We start from the raw sequence: 15,398 nt of genomic DNA on the forward strand, positions 1-15,398 counted from the left end.
GCCAGGTGGGAGTTGGTCTCTTCCTCCAAACAACAAGTGACAGGAGCAGAGGAAAAGACTTCACGTTGTACCAGGGAAGATTTAAATTGGAGATGAGGGAAAATGTCCTCACTGGAAGGGTGGTCAGGCCCTGGAAGAGGCTGCCCAGGGCAGTGGTGGCACCCAGCGGTGGAGTCACCTCCCTGCAGGTATTTAAGGAGAGACTGGACATGGCACTTCATGCCATGGTCTGGTTGACATGGTGGTGTTAGGTCATAGGTTGGACTTGATGATCTCAGAGGCCTTTTCCAACCTGACTGACTCTGTGAGTCTGTGATTTTGCAAAATTTAAAAGAGTGAGGCCTGGTAATTCTTGTTTTGCTCCTCCGGTGGAGTCACCTCCCTGCAGGTATTTAAGGAGAGACTGGACATGGCACTTCATGCCATGGTCTGGTTGACATGGTGGTGTTAGGTCATAGGTTGGACTTGATGATCTCAGAGGCCTTTTCCAACCTGACTGACTCTGTGAGTCTGTGATTTTGCAAAATTTAAAAGAGTGAGGCCTGGTAATTCTTGTTTTGCTCCTCAGCAATTTCGTCCTGCAGAGGAACTCCATGAGATGGGACGGGAAGGTTTATGAAGAGATCCCGATAGCTCACATCAAAGCGACATACAACAAGTAAGCAGATGAGCTCCTCCATTCCTGTTCTCCTGCAAAAGGAAAGCTTGGAACATACCTGGGCTTTGGCCTGTCATCATTTGGATCAAAAGAATTAAAGAAAAGCAGCCAGGGGACTGGTGTTCATGACTGGGGAAGTGGTACTGATTCAAACCTCAATGCTGTTCAGGAAGCATAACAGTCCTTAGAGTGTCTTTAAAGCAGTCAGATTGTTTTCATGCCTTTTGACTACATTCTGATAAGAGTAATCAGATGCTGACAGCTTTAACAGCAGGTGACTTCCAGCCCTCTGCTCTAGCACTATTGCTGTACAGCTGCTGAACAAATTACCATATTCTCCATGAGACGGTTGTATTTTATTAATGATCCCTACTGTGATGTTTTACTGTTTCTTAAAGGTCTTTCAAGTTCTACAGTTGTTTTGTGTGGGTTTTTTAATAACTGGCAGAGGTAAACTGCTCACAGTGAAAGGTGGGTCTGAAAGGGCTGAGCGGGACCTGAGGTGTACCTGGATGAAACACACCTTATCCAGAAGGGTGAGGTGGCAGAACCTTCTGTAGGATCACTTGCTGGGAGGTCTCTGCAGCAGGTTCAGTAAGTGGGATGGCTGGAAAGGGAGTGCTGAGCTGGGGTGGCTTGGAGAAGGGAGACAGGAGCCCTGCAGTGAGCTGTGCCAGTATAGTGAGCAAGAAGAAATGAGAATCAAGCTTTGTTTCCCCTTTCCCCCCCGTTTCCACAGCACCCACATCCAGGTGGTCAGCTTTGACAACAGGCCCTTTGCTCGCACGTCCTGCGGCACCGAAGGCTTCCAGAACGCCAAGAAGGGAACTGCTATCGCGGCACAGACCGCGGCCATCGCGGCAGCAACGGTGAGTCCGTGCTGATGGGTCCCATTGTCCCCCAGGGGAGCACTGACTGCCTCCCCCCGTGCCTGGGCACACACCTGGCTCACTGGCAGCATTCCAGAGCTGTTCCATAGTGCTGGAGCAGCTGCTGCTTGCTGGCAGCGTCCCAGGCTTCATCCAACACACTGCACATCTGCACATGGACAAAGCTCTTTGAAGCACCTGTTAGAAATGCCCAAGGGTGAGCTGAGCTGTGCAGGTTGTGATTGGAAATGTAACATGGAGCCTGTGCTCTTCTAGCACCAGTTTGCACAGCTCCATTTTTAACTAAGTGAACATCTCAGCCATTTGGGGAATGTAGCTCCTGATGCAGAAGCAGTTCATTTTGGCTCTGCAGAGGACTGAGAAGCAGCTGTAGATCCTGGCTGGATGTTTAGTATTTGCTCTCTGCACAGGAGAATTGAGCTCCTGCCAGCAGTTCCAGTCAGAGAAGGTGATGTCCTTGCATGTGTAGTTTCCAGCTGCATATGGTTTACTGTAACTGAGTGTAAAAACCATGTGGGTGTACAGGTGGCAGGAGAAGATGAGGCTGGCTGTGTCATGGTCCTCGTTACAGCAGAATGAAGCAAGGTTAAACTGAAAATCCTCATCTTAAATTAGATGGAACTCACTCCAGCCTTTCATGTCAGAGGTGTTTGGTGCCACTGCTGGCCAACAGCTTATTGTGGTTGACTCAGAGGAATATAAGAACATCTTCACTATTAATCTGTGCTCATTGAAGCCTCATAATAGCTGTGTAGCTGTGCTTGGACAGATTTATTCTGTCACTGTGGAAGTTGTTAGGACGTTAATTGCACCAGAACGCAATGAGAGAGCCAGAGGAGCTTTCTCCACGTGGTGGCAGCAGGGCTGTGCTGTACAGCAGTTCCTCATTTCCAATTTACAAGCCCCTAGAATTCTTGCACTGGAGGTGTGGACTCCTGCAAATCTAAAGCTTGCCTGCTCTTCCCATTTACCCTCCAGAGGGAATCCACTGGTCTCAAGAAGAGAAGTTGCCACATTAGAAACAGCTTTGAGTTAGACCTTGATCGTCTCTTGCAAGTTCAGTCATGTTTCCATGGATATGTTCTTTTTTGCCCTGGCTTTAGGTCACAGATAGTTTGATCTTAGAGCTTTCTGTGTCTGCAGAGCTGACAGTCTAGCACAGAAGTTCTCTTGGAGCTGCCATGGCTATATCCAGGCCTCCTCTGCTCCTAGTGTCCCTGTGCGATAATCCCTCTATGTCTTTTCTGTATCCATTACTACCTACTCTCTTCATACTTAAAGAATACTATGCTAGTGGGTCAGAAGGGAATGAAAGATTCCAGGGGAGCCAGAGCAGCAGCAGTTCTAGCCAAGGGAACACTAACCAGTTGTTCTTTTCGCAGAAAGCACGTGGGAAGGGTGTACTGCACGTGCGAGTTATGGTGAAAGGACTGGGACCAGGACGCAAAGTAAGTGTTGGAATTTCATATTTTTCTTTCCCAGGCATCATGCAGTTTCTTTTAATTCAGGCTGGTCTTAATTAACTTGGGTTTTCTGAAGGTGATTAAAGGATTCATCACTCCAGTGCTTAGTTATGAATTTTTTAGAATCATTAGAATGGTAGAGTAATATCACTTCGGAGGCAGAAGAAAAGCTGTATTTGTGACTTCTTCCAGCTAAAGTAGGAAAATTGATGGGAATGCTGAAGAAAGCACTGGAGCAGAGAGGTTTAAACTGTGTTTTCTGATATGAGTTACTTATTTTTAAGATAATTACAAAGTAGAACTATTGAAACAAGTTGGTTTTTGGATGGGGGACCAAACTGTTCTTCCCTGAGCTTTTTCCCTTCTCTGCTGTTCCGTATGTTGATAACAGTGTGTCATCTGCTGTCTTGTTCTTGCAGGCTGCCATCAAGGGTTTGACGATGGGAGGTTTGGAGGTCATCTCCATCACAGACAACACACCAGTTCCCCACAATGGCTGCCGCCCCCGCAAAGCCAGGAGAATGTGAGGAGGCAGTGAAAGACACACACAGCTTTCAACATCAGTGCATGCAACAGGGACTGGGTGCAATGTTGCTCCTGTGACAGATTCTGGAAAGCCACTCTCCCTGGATATACTTGTTGAGGGAAGCTTGAAGAAGAGATGGCCCAGACCATCCTGGACCTTAAAAGTCCAGGTGCTAGAAGTGGTGGAATCAGGAATATGTGTCCTCCCTTAGTGGGAAACCTCTTGTCTACAAAGTTTGTTGATTAAAATGTTGGTCTTTTGATGACTGTTCCTGCTGTGTTCCCAGACGTATTTTGGATCATTATTGCCTCTCCACTACTCTCTTCCTCTTACCACCATATGTGGCTCTTGTCTAGCCGTCAGTGCTATTAGTACCCTTGTTAGGCAGAGGGGGAGCTGAGGTCTTGATCTCCTTGTAGTAAACAACTGTATGGGGTCACATCATCTTCCTTCCTTCTTTCTCTCACTGCACACATTGGGAAACAAGGCATGGGGTAACTCTTTCCTTCCCTTTGGCTTGCAGAGCTCAGTGTTGTGCTGTGCAAGAGGCAAGTCTCTCTGTTGGCAGAGCACAGAGCACTGGTCTGGATCCATTACTGGCAAAGATCTGTTGTGGTGCTTTGTTTCACCCAAGCTGTACTGGTCTGCCAGTGCTCTTGGCAAAAGAAAATGCCAGTCCTCATAAAGGGGCTGGGATCTTGCCAGATTTGATGCTTATGGTCTCTTTGGCCCTGCCTTGTGCACCATGAGCTGCATTTTCCGGGGTCCTGGGGAAAGCAAGCCGGGGTTAGTAGGCCTGAGGAACACTGAAATCCTGCCAAGGAGATTTAAAACACTAAAGTCTTGAACTGTACCTCTGTATAACCACAAGCAGCAGGAGCTTGTCATGGGTCTGTGATGTATTATTGCTGTCCCAGTTCCATCCAGAATTTCTGCCAAGGAAATATGTGTGGAGCATTAACCAGGGAAGGTAACAGCAACAGCAACTGACTCCAGGACTGATTTCCTGGATGGCAGAGGCACACTGCCTAGCAAAGGGCACCTCCATGAAATCCTGCTGCCAGAGAAGCCCTGGCCCCCTACACCATGCACTGGACAAGGATTTCAGCTGTAAACAGGGTGTATTTTGGAACAGCCAGCAGCTCTATCACAAACCCAGAATCTTCCTCCCTATTATTTCTCTTTCTGTCGTTCTTCTGTAGTTTCTTAAATTGCATAATTAACTATTTTCTTCCTCTTCAGAGAAAGGGTACCATGGCAACAAGGCAGTGAACCTCCTTCATGGGGCTGAATGGCATAGAGCAGGTTTTGAAAGCAATCAGTCTGCTTAGAAGAGCCTGTTGAGTTGCATTTGACAGAAGAGAAGAAAACAAGATTCAGATGAATCCCCTGCCTTAGTCCAACTGTCTGAATTTGAATGGAGGGTAGATGATCTTAAAGGGAACTTCCTTGAGCTGTCACAAACTTGACAGCAAGGAAGAGAGGCTCTTCCACAGATGCTGGGCATACTAGAAGAGCTTCCCCCTGGCTTCAGACATAGGGCTTAGCTTCTAAGTAACTTCATCTTCTTTTTAAGGAGAATATAGCAGGTCAGCTATAAACTGCCAAGATTAATTCTCTGAGTGTGGAGGCAGCTAGCTGGGGAGGGCATGTGTGTGAGCACTGATGTGCTTAACAGCAAGGCTGGGCTGGTGTCTGTGCCGAGCACAGTGACCAGCCCTGAGAAAGGAGGAGCAGCATCAGCCTGTGCTGCCAGGGTTGTCAGCAACGTACTGTCTAACACACTGAGAAAACCAAACACTACCATTCTCTACCACAGGCTGCTCACTGCATCAATGCAGAAGTGCCCACGTCACAGCAAGACGATAGAACAAATTGGAAAATAAGATTGTGAAGAGACCTGTGATTCTCCCGAAATTCAGGGAAGAGTACGTGGGTGACTCAGGATTCAGAAAGCAACAAGAATAAACCTTTGTCTTACCCAGACTTAGAATCAAGGCTGTGCCCTTTGTAAAAGCTACTCCTTAACACTCTTGGTTTCTGGCTATTTGTGAAGATTTTAGGAGGTCTGACAGTGCATTGCCACTGCTTATACAGTGGGAAGTTTTATGTCTCTGTGTCCTACTGAGTTTTGGTAGCTATCCCTACTTCTTTCTCCTACTGATGTTCCTACAGCACCCTCTGAGCCGGACAGAAGAGGCTGACACTCTTCTCCACAGTGCAGTGGCTGATCTGTACAGCAATGTTAGTCTTCCAGACCCCCAGCTCCTTGTACTCCCCCCTGAGCTCAGCACAGTGCTTTAGTTGTGCAGCTTTTTGTTGAGGTCACATTTTCCACCCACCTTCTCTCTTGTCCTGATGGAGCACCCACAAAGCCATATCCTAACTTCTTGCTCAGTCCTAGCTGTTTATCCTGCAGCACATCCCAGGGCTCTGGGAAGTCAGGGAGGCAGCAGAGCACAGCTGCACAAAGCAAGGGCTCAGACACTCCTTCCTGCACACACCGTTCGCCGAAAGAAGTCTTAAAACTGTCTGTTGTGGTTCATCTTGCAGGGAATTAATAGACACCAATAGTGCTTAATGATTTCCTTACCATTCAGACAAAACTATTAATTAAGGGCCTGGTTTTAGTCAGCCACTGGTGTTTACCAGTTCTAATTGCTTTTCTTGGCGCCTGGGTGGAAAGCTGTTTTCTACTGCTTCACATTCCTCCTGAGCAGCAATTACTTTACTCGTCAATAGTGTGGCCACAGCATTAGCATCCTCATTAGGGTCATATCCTCTCCCTTTGGGTTTCCCCATTGCTCTTGGACATTTTTCCCTCCATTCCTTCCTGACTTTTGATTTCCTGCACTCAAAGAATACTTTTCCTGTGAAACAAGCTCAGAAACTGCTACTGATTCCTGGTTCAACCATGCCCTTTTTTGGGGGTTTGCCTTCCATTTTAAACTACCACATGGACCTCTCTCCATTGTATGCCTATAAATCTCTGTGTAAAATACAGAACAGTTACAGCTAAAATGCTGCCTCAGGTCTGTTTACTCCTTACTGAGTGCTAGACACCTTGGGGATTTAGACTAACTCAGTTACTCTTCCCTTGGACAGGGATGGCACCTGGTAGCTTGGAAAAATAGCCCCCAGCTTTCTCCCTAATAGTGTATTATCCTGCAAAGAGGAATTACTCCCCTGTCCCCAGCAACAAGAACTTTCTACCAAGAACTGCAGTTTTATCTGCTGAATTGGTGATTTACTATTTCTTCTGTGAGCATCTCAGTGACAAGAGTCAGGTAGCCAATTTCCATCCCTTTGTGAGATTCAATTAAACCATTAAGTGATGTCAGTGTCCTTTAACAGCTGACTGTACACACAAGCAGGCAAGGAGAAGGGGGAGAAAGGGACAGACCTGCAGTGCTAATAAACTGTAGCAGCAGGGGTGGCTTACAGCAGCCTGGCTGCAGCTGTTAGGGACATCTGTGTAGGTTTTGCTGGCTTTCCCTCTGGTGCAGGAATACCTGGCTCAAGATCTGCACAAAGCAGGTCGCTTAGTAGGTGTTTATAACCCTAAACCACCCCTTGGGAGCCTTGGAGAAGTAACAGTTCAAATCAGGTTATGTTTTTGCACTTAAGACTTCAGCAGATAATCGCAGTGCTGCTTTCATGCCTGGCGTCCCTGCCCGGCCCCTCTTCCCCTCCAACCTCAGCCTATGACCTCTCAGACCAAAAAGAGATCAAGGACCCTCAGATTGTTTTTGTGCTTTTCCAATGCACTCCTCTCCCCTCAAGAGGCATTAATGGGTACTCAACAGCAGTAGGAACTGCTCAGAGATTTTACTAATGAACTAAGAGCATCCAAGTCCCTGTGCTGATGGTGAAGCAGGGCTGCAGAGTCCTCTTGGGGAGATGCTGAAGGGAGCCAAGCCTCGATGCTATTCCTTTTTTTTTGAAACCACTCACACCTCCTCTGCTGTGCTCTCCAAGCACCCCCTGCACTAGTGCCACTTGGCAGGGTCCTCTCATTTCACTGGAGTCCATCACTCTCTTCCTGTGCCCACATCTACTGAGAGTCAGGGCTGTGCACCTGGACCCAAACCTCTCTGCAGCTACAGATCCCTAAGAGCCATTGTATGGGATAGCTGCTCCCAGCAGCAGCTTCACCCCTTGTTTTTCTAGAAAAAGTAGGTAGAAGGGAGAAAGGGTGGAATGTGAGGGGATAAATGGTAAGCAAGGATGTAGACAATCAAAAGGTGGGATGGGAAAGAGAGAGAACACAGACGGGGAAATGCAGGAAAATACAACATAAGAAAACCCCAATGACCACAAAAACCCCAAAACAAAACCCTTTCCTAAGTCTAAAATCTCTGACCCAAGAGTCAGCACAGGTTAGGAGAAGAATGCAAGGGAGTGCTCCCCAGAATCAGGCTAGATGTACTCCCCTTTGCTGATCTCCCAACCAGACCTCCACATCAGGAGCACAGAGTGGCTTTGCCCTGCCAGCACAACCAGCTCTGAGGGGCTTTCAATTTCCCATTTTAAAGAAGGCATGAAGATCATCCCAAATCTGTATTTAGAAACTGCTCCAAAGCCTTTCCCAGCAGCAACAGCCCTCAAAACCTTCCTTCCCTTCCAAGCTGGCTCTGAAATCCCTCCTCTGTGCCTTGCTCCTTAACGATTCATTCTGCAAAGGCAAACTCTACCCAGAGCAGCTGGGATTGATGTGGGCTGCCCCTCCCAGGCACATCACTACAGACTCCAGTTTCTGGCCCTTTCTCCCTTTGCTTGCTCCTCTGTACAGGAGCAGGCCAGGCTTCCCATTGCACACAGGACTCTAGGTAACAAACAAAACTTCGAGCCCCAGGCAGAAGAATGACATAGATTTTGTTCCCCAGCTCTTTCTGCGGGTCCCAAGGTGAGGTGAAATAGGACTCTTATCTCTTCATGCACCAGCCTGCAGGCAAACAACTTGCTCTCCTAATTGCCAGCCATGGCTCTCACACAGTCCCTTGCCAAGACCTGGATGCTGCTTTTCATTTTGCTCCTGCCAAATCCACAGAAATACCAATTTCCTGAGCTGCCAGGGTCAAACTGACCAATGCAAATTACTTTAGGCTGGCCAGCCCTCTGGACTTCTCTATAATGCCAACGGCTGGAAAGCAGCCTGCTGCAGCTCTGGGAGGTACTCTGAAATGATATGTCCTTGGACATGGTTGTAAAACCAGCCTCGTTTAACAAAACCCCTCCAAGGGAAGCAGTGCTGCTGGCTGGGGAGATTCCCCTCCTAGTGATCCTACAGCCAAGAGGGGTAGAACAGTCACTCAAGGGCCAGTGTAAAACTGGGGCAAACACTGCTGGGTCTCAAGCAGCTGCAGGGCAGAGCTGCTCTTCCCAGCCCTTATCAGAGCCAGTGGGTCAGCACTGACATCACCTTCAAACCTGAGCCCTCTCCGGGGAAGAAGCCGAGGGGGGATTTAAGGAGTAGGAGGCAGGATGAGGAGAGATTAACTCCGACTTTGTTGCCCAAAGCCAGACAGGCTGCACTGTACAATTGTGCTGTCGATATGACATTTGTCTGCCCTATGTTACAGGAGACCCTGTTTGGCTGCCAGTTGCTTCTTCTGCCTTACAAAGAGGGATTTTACAAGCATTAAAGATTCACCGGTCAGGGCTGAACCAGTGACCTACCTACGCTGCTGCAGGCATCAGCACAGATAATCTGGACCTTACCCTGACCTCAGGACCAGCCCCAAAAAAGTAGGGCAGCACCAATGAAAACCATCCTTCACGGTCAGAGACAGGAGAGCACTCACAGGCTCTGTGACGGGTGATGCTGGTGTTTTGGGAATGGTGCTGATGCTGCAGCATCCCACAGGATGTGGGTTCAGCCCAGCAGCACGATCCAGGGCTCCCCACTGGTGCCCACAGGGGTGCTGATGACCCTCACCTCTTCAAACTTACCACTTGAACCGTTTTCCCCCCAAACCGGTTGCTGGGCACAGCAAGGCCGTTTCCATGAGGATGGCTGTTTCTCCCCGTTGCCGTGGTGACGGCACTGGGCGCCAGCAGGTCGGAGGCGGAGGGCGAGGATCGTATCTCCCCGGAGCTCACCAAGGGCAGTGGGTACATCTAATCCGGCATCGCTCCATTTTACGCCTGCGAGGAGCACCGAGGAGCTATCAAATGACCAGCTCGGTGGCTGCAAGCAGGCGCTCAGAGGGATGTGGTGCTGCCTGCTGCTCTCAACAACACCCCAAAATCACGTCGAACAGCAGCCAGACGGCTCTGGCAGGGCTTCCCTGCCACCTGCCTGGTTCTCACCACCCTGAGCCCCTCAAACAGACGGTCCCACACATTCCCCAGCTCCAGCACCCCCAGGCTGTCCTGTCAGGACTCAGACCCAGGGCTGGATGTCAGTGCTGCCCACACATCCTCACCAGCCCCATCCAAGGTACTCAGGAGGTGCTGCCCAGTTCATCAGACACGGGGACAGAGACTTTGCTGGGCCACCCAACTCTCTCTCATACCCCTCTGCTTCCTTATCTGATGCTGTTGCAACATGTCTGTGTGTGGGAAAGACAAGGGAAGAGGGAAAAATGAACCTGTGCAAGAGCAGCTTTCAGAGAGGCACAGAGTCCTTTGGGCAAAGCCACAGATGCTCTGCCCTGCGCTTGGCGTGGGCAAAGCTACTGAGGAGAAGGAAAGAGGAGAGTAGAAGTAACATGTTCCTGGCTTTAAAAAGACTGAACTAAAACTAGTTCTGTCATCTGCAGAAAATAAACTCCTCCAAAGACTCCAGTTCATACTTGGACAAAACATAATGCAGAAAATGCTGGTAGGGACTTTGTAGTGTTACCCATGACTTTCCATTGCCTTGTTGCAGTTTCCATAGGATTTTCTTCCACAATGGTCAAATGTTCTGCTGCTGCTCCTCCTCTAGAAAATCTCTCCTGGAAAGCACCTATCTCCCTATGGTCCTTCTACCTCTGGCCAGCCAAGGGCCCTGGGCACCCACTGAGCCATCTCCCTGACATGTTACTCTAAAACTGTCCTCAAATTTTCAGGTCCACTTGGCATCCTCGAAAAACCAAGGACAGCAATCATCCTGCTTGCAAACTGCAACATCTAGAAGGTGCTCCAGGAATGGGTTTGATTTCTGGGAGGAAACAAACAAGAGACACAGTAAAAAATTACCTCAGCACAACTGCAGCAAAGCTTGTGTGCTGGACAACATCCTACACTCTTTGTTACCCTGAGGGCCCACGTGTTACCCAGATGCTGCAGCACAGCCCTGAGCACAGGGTCCTGGCTGGGACCAGGGGCACTGTGCCCCTTTCCAGTTCTCCTCACATGCAAGACCACAGCAGTCGCCCACGAAATACTCGTTTCCAGATTGCTAGTTTAAAACTGATGCATTATTTCTATGTCAAAACATCAGAAAAAAAAAAAGTGCCAGTCAGGGTTTTTCCCACATTGGTGTTTTTCTGAGAACTCATTTCTTCACACAGTAAGTACAGCTCTTCCCCAAGAGAAACAAAGGCAAATCAGACCTTCAGCAGCACACGGCTCTAGCAGGGGCTGGGGCTGCCTGAGGAGCAGCCAAGCCTGGTGGGGCAGGCAGTGCCAAGCTGGGAGTGCTACAGTGACTGACTGCACAGCTCAGCCCACAGCCCCCACAGCCCTGGAGCAAGGAAAAGAATAATAAAATCAAAAGCCATTTCACCGTTCTCTCTCCTTGACAAGTATTTGGCCGGAAAAGCTTTTACAACCATGTAACAAGACAGGGAAGCACAAGGATTCAGGCACACCAGTGACCTGGACTCTGGAACTTGGATAGCAAGACTAAAGCAAACCCACAAAATCCTGTCCCGTTGCTTGCCCACAGGACCACCAATTTGCTCTGCAGCATGCACCTATCTGATAAAGGCTCCTGCAAGGACAAAAGCTGTCAGAGGGCCACATGACCCATTGCCATCCCTTTACCACCTCTCTGCCCATAGGCCTGAGAGATCCTGCAGAAAAAGCTGGCAGAAAAGCAGCAAGACAGAGGACATAAACAAGAAAGAGTCTTCTTAGAGCATCAGAAATCTGATACTTCTAGCTGGGTCAAAAGGACCAAGGGAAGAGCATAATAGATGCAGCACCTGAGCAAAATGAAGGTGCTGTTAGCTAAATCAGGGCCAGCCACTGAGCACTGGAAGGTTAATTGAAAGGAGCCTTTTGTAGAGACACACCATTAACAGATCCATAGGTTTGGCTCTAATGGGATTTCTGTGGCTCACGGTCTAATGCCATTTATATAAAAAATAATGCAAGTGTCCTGCTTTTACTACTTTTCTTTTTGAAAGCAAAGGCAGCACAAGAAGTAACAAAATATGGGATTTTGCTGCCAGTCAAACATGGTTTCCAACTCAATCATCTCCTTGTCACAAGCTCTCCTGAGCCACAGGCTGAAGAGCTTTCTGGTATGCTCAAGGTCTGCACAGGAAAGCATCAGAGAGCTGCACACATGAAAATGGAGGAAAGGTTCAAAGGAAAATCACTTTCATACTCAAGATGCAGATGCTTAGAGGGAGTAACAAATAGGGATGCTGCTAGGTTGTTACAGAGCTGCAGCGGATTACAAGGGGATCCCAGACTTTGGGAGGGTCCTCACTGCATGTTCTCAGCCACAACGTTCTGCAAAGCAGCAGGGAGCAGCACATGGAAAATCTGAGTGCCTTAGCCAAACCAAAAAGCAGTGGACAGGCAATGGCTCCTCTGCCAGTTCAGCTTTGTGCTGGTTTTGGATGGGGTAGAGCTATGTGTGATAGAGCCCTGCTTTCCTGACCTGCCTGCCCATGGGAAGTGGTGGGTTAATTCCTTGTTTTCCTTTGCTTGTGCATATGGCTTTTGCTTTACCCATTAACCTGTCTTTATGTCAACCCGAGTTTCCTCACTTCTACCCTCCTGATTCTCTCCCCCATCCCACTGATGGGATAGGGAGCAAAAGGCTGAGTTGCCAGATGGGGCTAACCCATAACAAGCTTCCATCTCTTGAGTATGGGCCATCAGCAGAAATTGGCCAAAAAGTTAGGCAAATGCTACAAATGGAATAAAGGAAGAGTCTCTGAACACAAGTTGGGGTAGTGATAACATATGAAGGGGAAAACACAACTGAAGGCAAAGAATTCCTCACCCAAAATTAGCTTGTGTAGACAAGAATCTGAGAAATCTGCAAGAACTACAGAAATGCCTCAGGAGGGAATGTTCTTGAGCACATTTGTGCCAGGAAGAGGCAGCAAATTCACATGTGATATGCCTGCATAATCCAAGGCACACCCCCTGCTATCTCTTTTTAGCAAAGGGATTCCCATCTGCACCATTCAGGTTTTTGGACAACAAATACAATAAATCAGATTTTAAAGCAAATTCTGTTTATTCCATTTTTGTCTTGTGTTGCTAGCAAATCTTTACCCTAACCTAGGAAAAATATCAGGTAGAAAATATTTCCCCTTTCCTCCCACCCTCCCCCTTTTGTTTCTTAAATAAAAGACTCAAAATTTCAAGCATGAGAGACTTTTCTTTCCACACATTTCTGTAATAAAATTAACTCTGTTGTAGATACAAAATGCAGCAGCCAAGACCAGAGGATCTGCTATGCTACTCCAAGGCAATTAGTACCCAGAATGATCAGTTTGTCTGCAAACATAATAAGAAAATACTTAGCACTTATCCAGCACCTTTTATCCATTAATCTCAAAGTGTTTTACAAAAGCTGAAAATATGTTTTTGGCCTCATTTACGGAGAAGAAAACACCAGCTGGAACAGGAAGAGATTTGCCCCCAGTCACAGAACAATTTAATAGCAGAGCTAAGAACAGATCTCTGGTCTCTCAGCCCCGAGTCCAACAACCCCTGCCACGCTCTCTGCTTCACACAGAGCAGCCTGAATTTGGCAAAAGCCCCAAACACAGAAATGCTGAAGTAGTTTATATTTTTGCCACATAAAAACAAAGAAGTCTTAATGAAGATCTGACAGCTATTTTAGTAAGCACTGACCTCCTGAGGCTGTGGCACCAAGGAGTGAACCCAGGCTTGGATGGAGCTGCTGAAAGCTTTGGAAAAGAAAAGAAAAAACAAAAAGTCTCATACTGAAGCATGACCAGCTGAGAGTGGTGCAGAAGGAGGTAAATCCATGATCTACAGTGTGCAAACGGTTCTCCACTTGGAGCTTTAATTGAATGTTTGAGGAACAGATCACAGGATAAAACCTAAAACCTTGACAAATAGTGTTATTAGATGGAGAGGAACCTGCAGCTAAAGCATGCACAGCCTGACGCCTCCTCTGTTAGCAGTCTTCTGACCTGATGTCACTCCTGACAGACCTGAGACACCAACAGTGCAAACACCAGGAAAAGAGTGGTGAAATGCAATGTCTTCCCTAGAAATATGTTTAGCAAGGCCAGGAGAGCAGAGAAGTACCACGAGACAGAGAGTAAAGGCTGAGTCAAGGACCCCAGGGCACCCTCCTTTACAAGGTCCACCATTCTTGCTATGAGCAGGCACCAACACCCACACAGTTCTTTTCCTATGCATTACCAGCAAAATTAATGCATGACTCCAACACTCCTCTTCACAGGCACATGGCCACAACACATCACCCACAGCTGATTTTGGTCCAAACAAGACACCCACAGGGTCCTTTAAAGGGTCTCCCATGTATTAGCACCAATTTTGTAATGCTCTCTCTGTACCTCCTATAGGAATGGGACAACAGCTGGCTTCAGCTTCCAGCAGAGCACCCTGTGATGCTGGGATGGTTGTGCTGCCTGGCAGCACAGAGTCACAAACCAGCCCGTGTACAAAACCCCCCAAATGTTGGCCTACAACCAAAAACTCCACTTTTAAGAGAGAAGAGCAGGCCAGCATTCTCACCAGCCCACGGTGGCAGGTAATTACACCCAGGAGCTCATTTTATCAGCAGCATAAACACTGCAGTGGTCCAGCCAGCACTGACACACCAGCCAGCTGTGCTTTGAAGCCTAGGAACAGCAAATCAGGTTCTCACAGAGAACAGTGTATGAAACAGGGAGAGGTAAGCAACCTAAGTCAACAAGCTCATCTCCTAACTGCTAACCTGCAGCAGTGTACATTAATTCAGGTTTCCTCCCTCCTTCCTGGGCAAGCCCAAGTGCTACTAATATTCCACGCTCATACTCCAACACACATGAGGGTGCCAGCAGCTGGGTCTCCCCTCTCCTCAGCAGCAGAACCTGCAGATGACCATGAGGATTCACCCCCATGCTTGCTTCTGACGTGAGCAAGGAGCTGCTGTTGCTCCCCACACCCTTCCCAGCCACCCATCTTCCTCCTGTGCCCACCTCCTCATGCATTAGAGACACAGCCAGCTGCCCTGGCTTGCTGGTATAATGCACCACCTCTCACTTAGGAGCTTTTACAGATACTAAGGCACAAAGATTAAGTGATTTGCATAAGAGTCAGGGACACACCTCATGTCTCTCAGTTGTAGTGATTTCGCACACCTTTTTTCCTGACCTCTTGCATATTAAAAATCACGTGTGTAGATTGTGTGGATGAGAATGGAATCTCATTTCCCTAGCAATACTGAAGATACAAACAGGGGTGGCTGTATCTAAGCCCTCCCCATGGCTCCCATCCATTCCCTCTAGGACAGGCCATTTGTCTCAACAAGGTAGGAGAGCACCAGTGCAGAAGGGAGCACTCCACAAAGTGTGATAAAAAGCTCCATCTCTGCCATCCTAAGACCTAGGAAACGGACATGCCTCTGGGAAACCAGGAAAGGAACCTCAGCTACACTTTGTTCATCAACAGGTATAGGAAAGGACAGCAGCACTTAATGCAGTGGG

General features: G+C 48.0%; 1 protein-coding gene across 1 annotated transcript; it reads left to right on the forward strand.

The window, feature by feature from the left end:
* Positions 1–568: 568 nt before the first annotated feature.
* Positions 569–3,799, forward strand: MRPS11 (mitochondrial ribosomal protein S11; the record flags this gene model as incomplete). The annotated part of the gene is made up of 4 exons (XM_009084446.1): positions 569–658; positions 1,398–1,527; positions 2,931–2,996; positions 3,431–3,799. Coding segments are annotated over 4 exons (394 nt in total), but the record flags the coding sequence as incomplete, so codon positions are not given.
* Between the last annotated feature and the right edge of the window lie 11,599 nt (positions 3,800–15,398).

Source organism: Acanthisitta chloris, unplaced genomic scaffold (genome assembly GCF_000695815.1).
Source record: "Acanthisitta chloris isolate BGI_N310 unplaced genomic scaffold, ASM69581v1 scaffold19741, whole genome shotgun sequence".
NCBI classification, from domain to species: domain Eukaryota; kingdom Metazoa; phylum Chordata; class Aves; order Passeriformes; family Acanthisittidae; genus Acanthisitta; species Acanthisitta chloris.